The 19,107-nt window shown below is 41.7% G+C and overlaps 1 protein-coding gene across 1 annotated transcript in view; it reads left to right on the top strand.

Annotated features, from left to right (window-relative positions):
• Positions 1-19,107, top strand: part of LOC124595259 (1-phosphatidylinositol 4,5-bisphosphate phosphodiesterase epsilon-1-like) — a 453,437-nt gene that overhangs the window by 327,563 nt on the left and 106,767 nt on the right. The window contains exons 11-12 of the mRNA XM_047133927.1: positions 11,501-11,654; positions 14,623-14,757. Of these exons, the coding sequence (XP_046989883.1) occupies positions 11,501-11,654; positions 14,623-14,757 (289 nt within the window). The remainder of the gene's footprint in view (positions 1-11,500; positions 11,655-14,622; positions 14,758-19,107) is intronic.

The raw sequence follows: 19,107 nt of genomic DNA, 5'->3' as shown, positions 1-19,107 counted from the left end.
GACCTCAGCAGTTGAGTCCCATAGTGATCAGAACCATTTGAACCATTTTTTTGTTACGCAATGTCGCTGGGAGTGTCCGGATATTCCGTCATCCAAGCGACCGGGTGCTCGAAATACGCACCACATCAAGGACGCAGGGCAGTGGGACCATTATAATGCTATGGGAGACATTCAGCTGGGCTTCCATGGGACCTGTGATAGTAATCAGGGCACCATGAAGGCTGTGATCTGCGTGAACATTTTTGGGGATCGCATGCATCTCTTCATGCTTGATGTCTTCCCTGGTGGTGAATGCGTCTTCCAGCATGATAAATGGCCTTGCAAGGCCGGAATCGTATTACTGTAGTTTAAAAATCATGACAGTGAGCTCACGATGAGGTGGTCAAATTCACCTTGACTTGAATATGATGCAACACAGCTGGGATGCTCTCCGTGCCCACAAACAATCGGCTCGTAGTTAACGGCAATTGCGTGACTCAGCGCGCAGCCGGCCGCTGTGGCCGATCGGTTCTAGGCTCTTCAGTCCGGATCCGCGCGACTGCTACGGTCGCAGGTTCGAATCCTGCCTAGGGCATGGTTGTGTGTAATGTCCTTAGGTTAGTTAGGCTTAAGTAGTTCTAAGTTCTATGGATATGATGACCTCAGATGTTAAGTCCCATAGCGCTCAGAGACATTTGAACTATCTGAACCTCAGAGTACACGTCTGGTGCCTTATACCTCCGGAAGCCTACCAAGGACTTGTAGAATCCATGCCACGCAGAATCACTGTTGTATCGCGTTCCAGAGGTGGACCAGCACGTTATTAAACTGATGGTCATAATGTTTTGCCTCCTCAGCACAGTTTTGAGGATGTGCACCGGTTGATACCGGTGATAGGTATCCTCCTCTTTATACGAGGGACCTTCAGTAAGTGATGCAACACATTTTTTGTGAACTCAGGTTGATTTTATTCAGTATTCCTATACACCATGTTATTCCCCACTCTTTTGGCTATAGGACCCTATTTTTCAACGTAATCTCTGTTCAATGCAACAGTCTTACGCTCCCTTACTGGGAGAGCCTGTATGCTCGCATGATACCTCTCTACTGGTCGACGTAGGAGCCAAAGTCTTCCTGCATCAATAACCACCCGCCGTCCACGCATTGCTCCCCGTCCTTCACTGGGCCAAACAGATGGAAGTCGGAAGATGCGAGATCCAGGCTGTAGGGTGGATGAGGTTGAACAGTCCATTGATGTTTTGTGAGCTTCTTTCGGGTACACAGACTTGTGTGAGGCCTTGCGTTGTCACGGAGAAGGAGAAGGAGAAGGAGAAGATCGAACACGCTGAAGTCGTTTCTTCAATCTCCTGGGAGTAGCACGATATATTTCAGAGTTGATCGTTTCAGCTTGGGAGAGGATATCAAACCGAATAACCCATTCAGAGTCCCAGTAGACCATCGCCATGACTACGCCGGCTCGAGATGCGGATCTGAACTTTTTCTTCAGAGAAGAACCGAGTGAGGCGGCGCAGTGGTTAGCACACTGGACTCGCCTTCAGGAGGACGACGGTCCAAACCCGCGTCCGGCCATCCTAATTTAGGTTTTCTGTGATTTCCGTAAATCGCTTCAGGCTAGTGTCAGGATGGCTCCTTTGAAAGAGCACAGCCGATTTCCTTCCCCATCCTTCCCTCACCGTGCTCCGTCCCTAATGACCTCGTTTTCGTCGGGACTTTAAGCACTAATCTCCTCCTCCTTCAAAGAAGAGGTCGTGTGGCGCCACTCCATGGATCGCCGTTTTGTTTCCTGTTCGAAGTGATGAACACGTGTTTCATCGCCTATGATCATGTTCGACAAAAAATTGTCAAGATCATCTTCGTAACGAGCAAACAATTTCGCACAAATGATCCCTCGTTGCTTTTTATGGTCTTCTGTTAGCCGACGAGGAACCGGGCGGGCACACACCTTTGAGCACCCCTACTGGTGGACGAGTGTACCAGCACTACCACCAGAGACGTCTAGTTGCGCAGCGAGATAATTGATTGAGATCCATCGATCACCTCGAGTGAGAGTGTCCGCACGTTCCAACACTGTAGGAGTCACAGCTGTGTGCTGCCGGCCGCCACGCAGCAGATCGGACAGTTTTGCACGACTTTGTTGCGATGATGACACAGGCCTCGCTCAATCACGCACCGAGCTTTTGTTCACTGCCAGTTCTCCGTAGCCATTTTGCAAGCGCTTACGAATATCTGTGATGGTCTGGGTTTCCTCCAAAAGAAACTCAGTTCTTCTTGGAACGCATTTCCGTCAGAAACGCCAATTTGAAGGCAACGTATTGAGTCGCCAACTATTGCAATTACGTAGAACCATTGGGGCTGAAGCGGGAATATCCCACGATGTCCTACAGCAACACCCGCAGTTTTTCAACCGACATTTGCACAGGAAGAAATGTGTTGCGTTACGTATTGAATGTCCCTCCTGTTTTAGGTCTGATGATAGCGTAATTCGGCCGAAACTCATCATTACAATAACAAGAAGTGTACTAGACTGTGTGTCGTTTACAAAATTATAAGGCAAGCTGCTTTATTTTGGGGACACAATGTCGCCTTTCTGCAGAAACAATATGATTCTCCCCAGAAAGTCATCATATATGTGCAACCCATCGTCCTTCAGAGTTTGTCGGAGAGTTCGAGAAATATCCGAAATGAACTTACTTTCAGTAATATGTGAAACGATTTACTGTGTGTCTTTAGGGTATCTGGCACGAAATGTTAAGATTTATGGAATAATTGAAAAGTGGAAATAGAAAATGTCCCACGTTGGTTCACAAAACGTATTGCCAATTCTCTTGTACTCTGGGTACTCTGCTGTATGTTGCTAGACTTAAACCTGGTGCCAAACAACGGGGAACGTCTTACGAGCACGCGTTAGTGGCTGGTGCATGGTCCTTGTGCCAAACTGTGCTTCCCTCTGGAGTTCCAAAATTTAAAAGATATGAGAAGTGGTTTTTGTTGCGTATAATTCTATTAGTTGCAAACCTAATGCTGTAATTCTGTACTTGCGTTATCACGAATATAACGTGCATTTGTATTAATAGCACTTGGAAAAAAATCTTTCTTCCTCCTCTTTTATCAAAAACAGAATTTTTTTGAAACCGTGACTGTGTACAAAATACAAAGTGATTTTTGCAAAGAAGGAAACAGCAACTAGTCACTGTTTATAATACTATTTCATCATCATTTTCTTTTGGTCTTTCGTCGCACACTCACACAGGGTAGGCTGTGTTATTATGGATTTGGCAATGTTAGTGTCAGAGGGTGGCTGGATGCCCTTCCTGTCGCCACCCTGCACCGCCCCCCCCCCCCCCCCCCCAGACGGAATTAGTGTACCCCAGCTGTCTGCATCTAGTGTAAGCCACAAAATAGTACGATCGTTTTCAAATGTCTGCGAGTCGTGTAACTGAGATGGAACGTGGGGAGCAGCCCGGCATTCACCTAGTAGGGTGTGAAAAACCGCCTAAAAACCACATCCAGGCTGGCCAGCACACCGGCCCTCGTCGTTGATCCGCCAGGCGGATTCGATCCGCGGCCAGCACGCCTACCCGAGTCCAGGAAGCAGCGCATTAGCGCTCTCAGCTAACCTGGCGAGCCCACTTAATAATACTATTTATTTACATAAATGCAAACGTCACCGATTTCGAACCGGCAGTTTCATTTTGCGACGGCTGTCCAAGTTTATATTACATTTGTTGTTGTTTACATTAGTTGTTGGAAAAACAGCCAACAACTAACGTAAACAAGAACAAATGTAATATAAACTTGAACAGCAGTCTGAAGATGAACCCGTACTTTCGAAATTGCATAAATACTATTTGCATAAATAAATAGCATTATTAACAGCGGGTGGTTGCTGTTTCCTTCTTTGCAAGAATCAGTTTCTAAAAACCTTTGTTATTGACGCATAGAACTAAACATTTTCTTGGTATGGCACTTAGAACATCCTTAATAGTGCATTTATTTTCTAATTTCTCTTTTTTTTTTTTTTTTTTTTTTGCACTGATACAGTGAGCCTCATAATCCTGTCTCATCAGAATACCTTCTAATTTTTTGGTAGAAATCAGTTATGTAAAGGCATAGATACGTTGTTTTTTCAATCCTCTGACAAATGTCAGGTCTGGACAAAGATTGTTTTCCGTTTCCACTTTTTAATTATTCCCTTCGCATATGCAGCGGAGAGGAAATTAGATTTCTTACTTGCGTACTGAAGTTCATCCGTTACTTCCAAATACTTGCAGAATAAAACAAATATTTAACTTACAAGCACATTGATTGTTTCTTGAAAGATATTATTGAATGTTCAATGAAACGGGTATCGTATCGACTCCTCTTTCGTTTAAGGTAACACCAGTGCGTGTACGTGTCTGCACCTTTGGAGTAGCTTAAGGTAGCTGGCCTACTTCACCGGTGTGAGATGAAATTTTCGTCGTTACAGCGGGCGGCCGCTCAGACCAGCTCCCAAGATTTCCGCGGGGACATGTGAATTTGTAGGAAATACCGAACAATTTTGTCTCCTAAATTCGCTCGTATGCCAAGCAGCTTAAAGCAACGCTACCAAGATACTCCACGCGCGGCCTGAATGGTGTAATTCAGCAATTCTCTGGTTACAAGTAACTCACAAAAGTTCATTGTGCCTCTTCATCTAACACTTAACAGCTTTTGATTACAATTACCTTCAGAGAGCTGCACTTCGTTTTGAACTCCGTTGATTGTTTTTTATTAATTCGACTTCAGATCGAGTCCAGCTACTGTGTAGCTGCCTTCAGTGCAGTTATATTCAAGTCATAATGACTAATCATAAATAAAATCGCACATGGTACCACATTGCCATTAGAAACAGCAACTGTTCGCTATTTCTAATGGGAATGTGGTACCACGTGCGATTTTATTTACGATGAGTCATCACGACTTAAATATAATTGCACAGAAGACAGCTACAAAGATTAAAAATTTTCGGCCGATGCTGCCCTTCCCCCAATCTCGGATCTCATTAACATGGTCGTAGAACACGCTGTCGCTGATGGAAACGAACCTGAAAAATTTTACTAATTCTTTTAAAAAACTAGCTTCAGTACAAATTTCGTTCGTGTCTTGAAATGCGCGGTTATATCAAAATAAGTTGTTGGGTCTCATTTGTTCGTATTTACAAGGGGTTCCTCGGGGCACAAAAGCTACCACTCGCTTTCTCTATAGCTGATTCACCAATCATCTCGTTCAACACTTGGTTGAAAGTGCTTAGCAGTATTTCGTAATTTTTTCATTGCCATGACTGAATCGCGGTCTACGCCAATCACCTAACATTACGACCGTGTTGGCATACTCCTACAGCGTAAATCAACTGCCCATAGTTGACATCAAATATAATGACACTAATAAAATTGAAATAAAAAAGATAGCGTCGATATTCTTGCAACTTCACAAACGTGCTGAAATACAAGAGTGAACTGGATAAAAACCAGAAATATTTTTTTGCAGATTATTTATTGTGCATATGCTGCACAGAGCCGTGCCAGTTTCCGGCATAAACTCAAGCTTATCCATACTCAACACAAATTTATCACCATTTACAAAATGCCTAAATTCTCGTAGAAAAAGAATTGTTTATGAGCCGGCGCAACTAATTTTCCAGGGCGTTACGTATCTCCTCACCAGAACTTGATTCCTTGCAATCTAATTGCCCTTCGAGTGGTTCAGACATAGGGAAATTCCTTTAGTGCATATTCCGGTCTTAATACACTAGATGTGGATACTACTTAAACTTACATCTTGACTTAGAGCACTTGTTGCACGGATTTCATTGGACAACAGGATACCTGAAGACAATGAAGTGCCACTGACAGTTTCAGTAACGACTATTTTTGCTACTAATGTTCTAGCTATAGGCATTAGTATCGTTCTTAAATGGTGATGGATTATTTATGACAAAATTCACCTGCGAATTAACTTACTAAAGAATCACTTAAAATGTGGTAACTTTTTGAAAAAATATTTACGTGATGATTTCGGAGGAACGGCCCAAATTAATCTCATTGTTCGCTCTTGTACAGGCATCACTTTCGTTCTGAGTGACGAATTGCCCCACAAAACTATGCTATAAGACGTTAATGAATGGAAATATGCAAAATATGTTAGATGTTGATTTGTTTGTTGGCCAGCAACTAGCAATTATACGTAGAGAAAACGTTTCTGAACTTAATTGAGCAGTTCAGTAACACGTTCCTTCCAGTTCAAGTTTTCGTCAATATATACCCCCAAAAATTTGGAGTACTTAATGAATCCTATTCATGTGCTACATCAATCGTTGGTGTTTTTTTATTTTTATTTACACATCAAGTTCCATAGGACCCTACTGAGGAGCAAATCTCCAAGGTCATGGAACGTGTCAGTACTTGAAATCACAACATAAAAGTAATAATAGATAAAAATAAAATGTTTATGAACCCAAAAAAAGTCAAGCCATAAGTTTAAGTGAACGCAATCAACAATATAACATAAGATTCAGCTTAACTTTTCAAGGAACTCCTCAACAGGATAGATGGAGTGACTCATGAGCAAACTCTTCAGTTTAGATTTGAAAGCACGTGGATTACTGCTAAGATTTTTGAATTCTTATGGTGGCTTATTGAAAATGGATGCAGCAGCATACTGCACATCTTCCTGCACAAGAGTTAAGGAAGTCCGATGCAAATGCAGGTTGAATTTCTGCCGAATATTAACTGAGTGAATGCTGCTTATTCTTGGGAGTAAGCTAATATTGTCAAAATACCCAGAGTAGTGAACAGGGGTCGACAAGAGGTTCGCGAACTTACACCAATCATTCCCCGATCCGCCCGTTTCTGAGTGAAAAATATCCTTTTAGAATGGGAAGAGTTACCCCTAAATATAATACCATACGACATTAGCGAATGAAAATAACCAAAGTAAACTAATTGTCGTGTCGAACGATCACTTACTTCAAATACCGTTCGAATAGTAAAAATGGCAGCATTGAGCCTTTGAACAAGCTCCTGAAAGTGGGCTTTCCACGATAGTTTACTATCTATATGAACATCTAGAAATTTGAACTGTTCAGTTTCACTAATCATATGCCCATTCTGTGAAATTAAAACATCGGGTTTTGTTGAATGTGTGTGAGAAACTGTAAAAACTGAGTCTTACTGTGATTTAGCATTAGTTTATTTTGTACAAGCCATGAGCTAATGTCATGAACTGCACGATTTGAAACCGGGCCACTGCTGCACACAACATCCTTTGCTATCAAGCTGGTGTCATTAGGAAACAGAAATATTTTAGAGTTTCTCGTAATACTAGAGGGCATATCATTTATATAAATAAGGAACAGGAGTGGCCCCAACACTGATCCCTGGGGCATCTTCAATTTGACTGTACCCTTCTCAGACCTCACATCACTGCCATTCTCAGCATTGTAAATAATGACCTTTTGCTGGCTGTTGTTAAAGTAAGAGGTGAACCAATTGTGAGCTAATCCCCGTATTCTGCTACTTCTGGAGCAATATTTTGTGATCAACACAATCAAATGCCTTAGTTAAATCAAAAAATATGCCTAGCGTTCGACACCCTTTGTTTAACCCATCCAGTACCTCACAGAAAAAAGAGAATTTAGCATTTTCAACTGTTAAACGACTTCTAAAGCCGAACTGTACATTTGATAGCATGTGATATAAAATGATCAATTACCCTTACGTACACAGCTTTTGCAATAACTTTAGCAAACACCGATGGCATAGAAATAGGTGTAAAATTGTCTACATTATCCCTTTCTCCATTTCTATAAAGCGACTTTACTAGCGAGTACTTTAATCGCTCAGGAAACTGACCATTCGTAAACGAAAAATTACAAATATGACTAAGTACAGGGCTAAAATGTGCAGCACAGTACTTTAATATTCTGTTAGGCACTCCATCATATCCATGACAGTCCTTAGCCTTCAGTGATTGAGTTATTGACTCAATCTCCCATTTGTCTGTATCACAGAGGAGTATTTCAGACACCAATCTCATAAAGTCATTTACCGAGAGAGTTATATGATTCCCTGTAGAAACTAAATTTTTTTTAATTCACCAGCGATGCTCAGATAATGATCGTTAAATACTGTACATATATCTGATGTATCAGTAACAGAAATATTTTTACTGCGAACGGACTTTATATTGTCGACCTTGTGTAACCCAGTCACATTTTTAAGCACCTTACACCTCTGTTTGTAATGGGCTGCTGTAGCTTGATTGTGACTACTTCTAACATTTTGATATAATTCCTGCTTTTTGTTACATGATATCCTTATCCCACTAGTCAGTCACTCAGGCTGCCTTTTACTGCTAGTGCCCAGTTTAGGTCGTTCTAATGGAAAGTAACTCTCAAAGAGCATGAGAAATGTGTTAAGGAAAGCATTATATTTGTCATCAACGTTATCGGCACTATAAACATCCCGCCACTCTTGTTCCTTGACGAGGTTTAAAAAACTCTGTATTTCCGTTGGATTGACTTTCGTACATAGTTTGTAATTATATGTGACATTTGTTTGAGAACAAAAGCCTTTTAGTGCTAAAATTTGTGCATCATGGTCTGAAAGGCCACTCACCTTTTTACTAACAGAATGCCCTTCTAGTAATGAAGAATGAATAAAAAGGTCGTCTATGGCTGTGCTACTGTTCCTCTGCACCCTAGTTGGACAAAACACAATCTGCATCAGATCATATGAATTTAGGAGATCTACCAACATCCTTTTTCTTGCACAATCATATACAAAATTAATATAGAAGTCACCACATATAACTAGTTTCTGGTACTTCCTATAAAGAAAATCAAGAATTCTCTCTAGCTTGAGCAGGAATGCTTTGAAGTCAGAATTAGGGGACCTACAAACAAACAAAATTAGAAGTTTAGTTTCACTAAATTCAACTGCCCCTGCACAACATTCAAATATCTGTTCAGTGCAGTGCCATGATACACCTATGTACTGAAACGGAATACTGTTTTTTACATGCATGGCCACTCTTCCACTCTGATAGATACTACTTAAAAAACAGCTAGCTAATCTGTATCCTGGTAAAGGAAGCCTCTTAATTGTCAAATTATTTAAGTGGACCTCGAATATACCAATCATGTCAGAGTCAACATCTATAAGCAGTACACTAACTTTACCTCTAATACCTTTTATATTTTGATGAAATATACTGATTCCTTCTCTACTTGGAAACATGACGTCCTCTGAAGGTGATTCCTTAATTAGAGGGACTTCCTTTAAGCAGGCATATCTGTCAGCTGACTTCAATCTAAAAAAGATGCAGCTCTAACACCAACCACTACAGGAATTTTTCCATGAGTGATCCCACCACCACCCATGACACTGTTATAAGTTATGCCAGCCTTCCCTTTCAATAGCTACTGAGGTGCAGGCCATGCCTAGTGAAACCTGATCTACTGATAGACTCAACTGGCATCATTGCAATGTGACCCATGCCCTTTGCCTTCAGGTCCCTCTCCAGCCCCATGTTAACACGCCTAACAGCCGCATTAAGATGAGGCCGATCATGATGCTGAAACTTGCACGAAATGCACATTACTGCCACCAATTTGAGTAGCTATCCTTTCCACCCACTATCACTACCTGATCCTCCTTCATAAAATTCCTACGTAACTCCCCCATGCGTCAGTCACATGAGCCAACCCTGCACTAGGCTTCACAATGCTGGTGACCTGGTAGTCACTCCTAAAACTTCCTGTAACTGCTAGCCAACACCGCTACCATGCGAAATACCTAGCAGCAGAACCTTCTTCTTCGTGTTAGACATTGCAATTGACTTAGGCCTCCTAACTGCTGAGGGCTGCTGCATGTTTTCTGCATGTTCCTGGAGGTTCCTCTCCACTCATCTCAAACAGTTGGTCAGATCTATTGCATATACGCAAAGTACTACTGTCTGACTACCTCTTCCTCCAAGCTGCCTTATGCCGACTGCCAGTTCCCATTCCGCAGCACCCTTCACCGCCCTCAACCTATCTAGTCTCTGCTTTTCGTGTTAAACGCGCCTGAAGGGCACAGTTCTTACGCTCCTGCTCCTCTATCAACTCAATTCTGCTAAGGATTCTGCATTCCCCGGAGAGTATCTCGCTAGAATGCCCACTGACTTCCCCACTGCATTCCCCCCAGTGAAAATACTTTGAACAAATCCCACACCGTAACCCATTACTCACAGACCTATGACAGAGCCCACATTTCTCACTCATGGTAAAATTTTACAGTTACTGAAAAAAGCTAAACGTCTACATTAGCTAAGTTCAGTTATACCAGTAGAATTATTTCTTGTACAGAATTGAATATAGAGTGTGTTTTTTAATTAAAGGAGATTCATTTTCAGAAAAGCATTTGAGAATTCTTTGAAAATGTAGTTAACAATTTATTTGGCTTCCTTCCCCTTACATGATTAACAGCTTCGTATTCTATTTGGTTATTTTATTATCCAGTTTCTGGTGATAACAGTTTAATTCAGATTTTTCTTTTGATAACAATGGATATTACATTTCATTTTATGTAAACCATCTGCCGTTTGAAAAAAGTACCAGCTCTGCTAAACGTATAATAAATTGAATATCACTCCCATATTTAAGGAATAGGAGTGGACTCAGAAAAATGGCTCAGAGCACAATGGGACTTAACTTCTGAGGTCATCAGTCCCCTAGAACTTAGAACTACTTAAACCTAACTAACCTAAGGACATCACACACATCCATGCCAGAGGGAGGATTCGAACCTGCGACCATAGCGGTCTCGCGGTTCCAGACTGGAGCGCCTAGAACCACTCGGCCACTCCGGCCGGCAGGAGTGGACTCAAAACTGACCCCTGCAGGAATGAACGTCTTCGTGATTTCTCGCTAGACATTGAAATTTATAAATCGCTACTCTATTTAAAGACGCCTAGTCATGTGTTACATTAATTTTTGGAGTTATTCTTTTCTTTAAAAAGATAACGGAGAGTCCATTTTCAGAAAAGCAAATGAGAATTATTTGAAAACGTTATTAATAATTGTTTTGGTTTTTTTCTTTCTAAGGAAATTAATTAAAACACTTGTGCCATCTGGAGAAAGTACTAATTCTGCTTAATGCATAATAAGTGGAAGGTCATTCACGTATGTAAGGGATAAGAGCAGACTCGAAACTGAACCCTGAGGGAATTTCTTCGTAGCTTCACTCCACTCGTTGAAACTTTTCCTCCTTCTATCGCTGTTTGCCTTCTTTCAGTTCAACTTTTTTACGTTCCTTACGTTAAGTACGACAGAAAACAAATACTTGAAAAGCATCACTTCCACAAAATCTAAGGTTATCTGAGAGATTCACACGTGAACACGATGCAAAATGAACACCTTGAGCAAATAATAACAAATGCAAGTTTTCCGTGCAACGCCACCTGTGTGACTGACGTTTGCGGTGGCGGTGGCTGTGTGCAGGATGTGGTACACGGGGCTGTGCTGGGTGGTGCGCGGCCTCAAGCGGCAGATGCAGCTGACGGACCGGCGCATGCTCTGGCTCAAGGAGCAGTACCTGCAGCTCTACTTCGACGAGGGCCTCTGCCAGGGACCCATGACAGCCGACGCCATTCGGGTGAGTTCACGTCTCCGCCCCAACACGGTTACCTTAATCAGACTCTTAAGCAATTGTTAACCAAGAAATACGTAGCCACCGACGTGGTACGGGTACCAGTAAAATTTTGTTTTTGTTATTTTGGTACGCATTGCGTAGTAACGCAAGCCAAGTATCAACTGCATATGCTGGCGACATAGCACTACTAGCTGGCAGTGAAAATTTATTAAAACCTCATACAGCACGAATAATAAATGTTTCGATAGGCACGAATCTGCAGATGGATACACATAAAACAATGCGCTTCACATTATCTTATAATCAGGAAAGTAATAATACTCTGCAAAATAATAACACAACTTTCGCAAAGATCAATGTACTATTTTATTATCACGAGGCTCACAAAGGCCAATGAATTTAATTACCTTGACCTTCTGCTATACTCTGACGAATCCATAAAGTCCGAAATTGACTCACGAATTCAAAAGGCTAACAGATGCCACTACGGCAGTATAATTATTGCTAGCATTCATACGCACTATGTTTGTGTTTGTGACTCGACACACTTTGTTCAAATCAACTGACCAAGGTCATTGACCTAGTGACGTCAACATGCTTATCAGTGACATCATCAGTGACGGACGTCATCGGTGACCTCGGTCACATGATGTTAACAAAGCGCGCCACAGTCACCAATGTAAATAATGTGCATGTCAGTGATCATTCTAATACTACTTATTTTACCTGATGGCAGTTTACAAAATCAAGCTTCTTCCAAAGAAAATTAAATTACACGTAACCACAACTTTCGCATGATGTGTCACTACCAAGTAATGTTGCTCGATGAAACTTGGATTATATACGGAAATAATTACTATGTATAGTACAGAACGTAACGAAAAGAAATACTCAATGAAAGGAACATAAATAACACGTTTATTTAAAGATAATAATTACGCTGAACTCACCGCGATTCATGGTTGGTTACCTGGACATTATGAAAGGCGGGACATGGTTCTTAATGAAGAGCGTGTTCACCACGGATGACGATTCATGCCCTGAACTATTAGAGCAGCATGTGAATAACAGTGTTGTGATTCCATTTGTCCAGCAGGAAATGAGATTGTCAATAATGAAGAAGAAGAAAGCACCAGGACCTGATAGAATACTAGCAAAGTGTTGCATCAGCTTGTGGACAAAATCGTGTCATACATAACAGCGTTATTAAAAGGATATCTTTTGCAGGATTGAGTGCCCACAATCTGGAAATTATCGAATATCGTTATGCTAAAAGAAGCACAAGAAAAAGATCCAAGAGAACCGAAAAAATATAGGCCGATTTGTTTGGTAAGTGCTCTAGACAAAGTACAGGAAAAGCTTCTCTGCCGCCGCCTGATGGACCACAGCCAATTAGTGGGCATGAGCCCCCTGAAGTACGGTTTCAAGAAAGGGAAATCCACCGACGATGCAATAAATCAAGCGATGAATTTTGTGAGCATCTTAGAGGACAACTATGTTTTAGGCATAATGATTGATATAGCTGGGGCTTTGATAATTTGTCGTGACCTACCCTATTCAAAAGACTGAAACAGATGGACTGTGTCTCTGTAATAGTCTACGAGACTATTGCACAGACAGACAGTTGCAATTAGAAAATAATGAAAAATATCACCAAAGGCTGCCCACAAAGCTCTGTTTGTGGTGCAGAATTCATGTATGTTGGCATAGAGCGATTACTAAACCAGCTTCAGAGTATAACAAACACTAGAGGCTGCATCGCCTACGCAGACGATCTGCTAATTAGAGTATCTGCTAAAACAAGGGCTAAATTACAGGAAAACAGGAGGGTAGTTCTTGAAAGACTAAGCACCTGGTGCGTATATGACAAACTAACGATATCAGGGCACAAAACACTTTATATGTTACGAAAAGGAACATTATCAAGAATGAGATATCCCTCAAGCGGAATAAATGCTCAACCTGTGAAAAGAAAAGAAGTATTTAGGTACCTTGGAATTAAAGTCGACGAAAAGCAAAACTTTCATGCACATATAGAAATCATTTGCCAGAGAGGCATAAAGATCCTAAATAAAATACAAGTATTATGAATGAAACACACACAACACTGGTGTAACAGTCTACAATATTTATTATTTGTTACTCGTAGCGGTTTTCGGTTGTTAAGCCATCATCAGGTACAAAGATAAGTATGTGGTGCAGTGAAATTTTGTTGGATCAAAGATTTTAAACTGCTGCATACACAGAGTATCTCCATTTCCAGAGATGAAGTTGTTTGTGTTAGTATAGGAATAAATCAAGCAGGGTTATTTCAGTGTAAATGCATCTAAGATATTTAACTTAGATAAAATATGTGACAAATTACAACAGTTTTACATGAAAGAACACAATTGAACAATAAGCTTTGGTGACAAATTCCAAAGACTTGGCTGAACAAAATAATCTTGTCTTTAATAAATTATAAATTACAAACAGATGATATATAATAGTGATATATCTCAGCTGTTGGTAATTTTTATTAGTTTGAGTTTTTTAAACCCCGCGCTCTGAAAGGCACAAGGAATTTGTTTTCTGTCCTTTACCCAACCTTATTTGGAGGTCTTTGTGTCATCTCTAGTGTGTCTCGTGTTATTTCTGTACAACGCGAAATTTTAAAAGCCCAAATGTAATCGCTAACGCGGAAAACATGTCATCAGGATCTTCCAACTCCAGCAAGACGAATACTTATGGATCAAAAATATGTTTTTCATTAATTATAACATTTTGAAACTGAGTAGATGCTTATTTCACTCCCTTACACTGACCAGTGTTTCGACGTAGGACACTGCAAAAAAATTATGGTACATTAGGGATGCTGGTAACCAAAATCATTTGGTAACCACATGACGAAATATTACGCCTGGTGGTCGGATGTGGCGCGCCCCAGCTGTCACGGCAGAGTGAGAGCGCGAATGTGTTTTGATGTTTGCAGGTGTTCGGAGGCCGGGACTGGGCCATGACGGGGGCGGTAGCCGGCATGTCGCCCCCCGACAACGGGACGCTGCGCAGGGGCGCCTCCGCCAAGTTCAAGAAGAAGAAGTCCATCGGCAACATACAGACGCTAAAGGTGAGCCGCAGTCTCCACGCTTAGCCCACACCACTTGACGTAAACGTCGTGATAACTATGCCGCACCGAGCGAGGTGGCGCAGTGGTTAGCACACTGGACTCGCATTCGGGAGGACGACGGTTCAATCCCGTCTCCGGCCATCCTGATTTAGGTTTTCCGTGATTTCCCTAAATCGTTTCAGGCAAATGCCGGGATGGTTCCTTTAAAAGGGCACGGCCGATTTCCTTCCCAATCCTTCCCTCATCCGAGCTTGCGCTCCGTCTCTAATGACCTCGTTGTCGACGGGACATTAAACACTAACCACCACCACCAACTATGCCGCAAGCTGACGTCGTATTAGGTTGGAAGCAGTGGTGTCAATCGAAGAACTACCTCAAAAATGTGCAAGGAGACGAAATTTCCTGATGTAAGTGAATGTCGGACGTAAAATACTACCACTGACCATTCTTTAAAATCGGTAACACGAAACACGTATCCACACAAATTATAAAAATGAACTATTTCCTATAAACTTGGTACACAAATCATTTAATGTCTGGGGAGAATCATGGTGGGGGTAATAACTACTCACCTATCAAAGGGGTGGGGGTGAAAAAGCAATTAAGACCTCGCCCACGTCGCCAGCGTACTAATACTTTAGTCGTCCATTATTTGAGAATGAGAGCACTTAGAGACTTGCAACGAACTTTGCACACGATTTCTTACCTTTGTGAAACTCTATCTCGCTGACGATCCCCACAAAATGATGAAAAAAAGTTTATCGCTTACTACATTTTCGCTGTTCATAAAACTGCCACATGAAGCATGACGTTTTAGTTTATTACTTCTTTACTGAAAATGCTTTTCACAACATATTTCGCAGACAGTAGGCGCATGTAATACTGGACGTACTTGCAGAATTATATCATGGTACAGCACATAGCTCCGGAGATACAACGTTATAAACACTGAGCTGCGTGAAAATGAAACTGCAGGGCGAAATTCTCTGTTTATATATATAGGTGAAATATGTGTACAAATAAGCGTGAAATAGAATGAGATTTTCACTCTGCAGCGGAGTGTGCGCTGATATGAAACTTCCTGGCAGATTAAAACTGTGTGCCGGACCGAGACTCGAACTCGGGTCCCAAGTTCGAGTCTCGGTCCAGCACTCAGTTTTAATCTGCCAGGAAGTTTCACATCAGCGCACACTCTGCTGCAGACTGAAAGTCTCATTCTGGAAACATCCCCTAGGCTGTGGCTAAGCCGTGTCTCCGCAATATCCCTTCTTTCAGGAGTGTTAGTTCTGCAAGTTTCGCAGGAGAGTTTCTGTAAAGTTTGGAAGGTAGGAGACGAGGTACTGGCAGAAGTAAAGCTCTGAGGACGGGGCGTGAGTAGTGCTTGGGTAGCTCAGTTGGTAGAGCACTTGCCCGCGAAAGGCAAAGGTCCCGAGTTCGAGTCTCGGTCCGGCACAAAGTTTTAATCTGCCAGGAAGTTTCAAGGGTGAAATATATTAAATATGTGTGAAATATATCTGACATGTGCGTATGAGAGCAACGTCACGAGTAGAAAGCTCATCCTAAACACTTAATTGAATCAAATTTTTCACGCATATCGACTACAATCTGGAAAGAAATACTGAAATACTGTGGGAGTAAGAACCACCAGCCTCCTGTTGAGGCTGTGCGTTATAACGTGGAGGCAGAAGGGGGGACGTGGAGATGGACAGAGAACGAGTGGGAAGGAGATACGCACAGACGACCAGATGGACAGAGGTAGTGGAGGGGGAAATAGACAGAGAGAGGAGGAGATAGACAGAGAAAGGAAAGAAGAGGGAATGGACAGAGCCAGGGAGAAGGGCATGAGCAGAGATATGGAGGAGGAGGAAGTGAACAGACAGAGGGGGAGGAGGAAATGGACAGAGCGAGGAAGAGGAGGGGTTGGTCAGAGAAAGGGCAGGAGGAGACGGATACAGAGTGGATGGTGGAGGAGGTGCACAGAGAGAGAGGGGTTGCTGGAGACAGCCAGAAAGAGAGAGGGAAGGAGGAGATGGAACAGTAGAAGATTAGAGTAAGTACATAACTGGGCGACGCCAGAAATTCAGCTAGTGACGGTATAAATATGTACCTTCTTGTAGGTTTACAAACGGATTTGAATACCCTTCTTAAATACAAGTAAAATCAGTGTTGTTGTTGTTGTTGTTTTGGTCTTCAAACGGAAGACTGGTTTTATGCAGTTCCCCACGCTAGTCTATCTTGTGCTTGTTTTATAACCGCTGCATAACTACTACAGCCTATATCCATTTGAACCTGATTGTAGTATTGGAAATTGCTCTCCCTCTGCAATCTTTACCCTCGAACTTACTGCCAAAGTAACGATTCCTTGATGTCCCAGGATGTATCCTGTCAACCGAACGCTTGTTTTACTCAGGTTGTGCCGTAAATTTGTTCTTTCCCCGATTATATTCACAACCTACTCATTAGTTGTTCGGTCTACCTATCTAATCTTCAGCATTCCTCTGTAGTAACATATTTTAATCTGTATGAGTAATAAGCTAATACGGGGCACTGTCATCAAGTCACGACTGCAGGTTCCTTTCTAACGGCTTCCAAAATTTTAGTGTTCAATATTTCGTACAGTCCTTTTTTTATTTTTTTTTTTTCATCAGGTTTGATGAGGCCCGCCACGAATTCCTCTCCTGTGTTAACCTCTTCATCTCAGAGTATCATTTGCAACCTATGTCCTCAATCACCTGCTGGATGCATTCCAACCTCTGCCTTCCTCTGCAGTTTTTACCTTCTACAGCTCCCTCTAGTACCATGGAAGTCATTCCCTTATGTCTTAACAGGTGTCCTGTCATCCTGTCCCTTCACATTGTCACTGTTTTACACATATTCCTTTCCTCTCCGATTCTGCGCATAACCTCCTCATTCCTTACCGTATCAGTCCACCTAATTTTCAACATTCGTCTGTAGCACCACATCTCAAATGCTTCAATTCTGTTCTGTTCCGGTTTTCCCATAGTCCACCTTTCAGTACTATACAATGCTGTGCTTCAAACATACATTCTCAAAAATTTCTTCCTCAAATTAAGGTCTATGTTTGAAACTAGTAGACTTCTGTTGACCAGGAATGCCCTTTTTGCCAGTGCTAGTCTGCTTTTTATGTCCTCCTTGCTCCGTCCGTCATTGGTTATTTTGCTGCCTAGATAGCAGAATTCCTTAACTTCATCTACTTCGTGACCATCAATCCTGATGTTAAGTTTCTGGTTGTTCTCATTTCTGCTACTTCTCATTACTTTCATCTTTCTTCGTTGTAGTCTCAATCCACATTCTGTACTCATTAGATCTCCATTCCATTCAGTAGATCATCTTATTCTCCTTCACTTTCACTCAGGACAGCAGTGTCATCATAGAAGCATATCATTGATATCCTTTCACCTTGGATTTTAGTTCCACTCCTGAATCTTTCTTTTATTTCCATCATTGCTTCTTCGATGTACAGATTGTACAGTAGAGGCGAAAGACTACATCCCTGTCTTACACCCTTTTTAATCCGATTCGTTCTTGATTGTCCAGTCTTGTTATACCCTCTTAGCTCTTGTTCATATTATATTTTACTCGTCTCTCCCTATTGCTTACCCCTAATTTTCTCAGAATTTCGAACATCTTGCGCAATTTTACATTGTCGAATGCTTTTTCCAGATCGACAAATTCTATGAACATGTCTTGATTTTTCTTTACTCTTGTTTCCATTATCGGCCACAACGTCAGAATTGATTCTCTTGTGCCTTTACTTTTCCTAATGCCAAACTGATCGCCATCTAGCGCATACTGAATTTTCTTTTCCATTCTTATGTATACTATTCTTGTAAGCAGCTTCGATGCATGAACTGTTAAGCTGATTGTGCGATAATTCTCGCGCTCGTCAGCTCGTGCAGTTTTCGGAATTGTGTGGGTGATATTTTTCCGAAAGCCAGATGGTATGTCGCCAGACTCATACACTTCTACACACCAACGTGAATAGTCGTTTTGTTGCCACTTACCCAAATGATTTTAGAAATTCTGATGGAATGTTATCTACCCCTTCTGCCTCATTTGATCTTAAATCCTGCATAGCCCTCATAAATTCTGATTCTAATACTGGATCCCCTCTCTCTTCTAAATGGACTCCTGTTTCATCTATCACATCAGAGAAATCTTCTACCTCACAGAGGCCTTAAGTGTACTCTTTCCACCAACCAGCTCTCCCCTCTGCATTTAATAGTGGAATCCCGTTGTACTCTTCATGTTACCACTCTTGGTTTTAATTTCACCGAAGTTGTTTTGACTTTCCTACATGTTGAGTCAGTCCCTCTGACAATTTTTCTT

The sequence above is a fragment of the Schistocerca americana genome, chromosome 2, assembly GCF_021461395.2.
Source record: "Schistocerca americana isolate TAMUIC-IGC-003095 chromosome 2, iqSchAmer2.1, whole genome shotgun sequence".
Lineage (NCBI taxonomy): Eukaryota > Metazoa > Arthropoda > Insecta > Orthoptera > Acrididae > Schistocerca > Schistocerca americana.
This window is presented reverse-complemented; position numbering and strand designations above follow the sequence as displayed.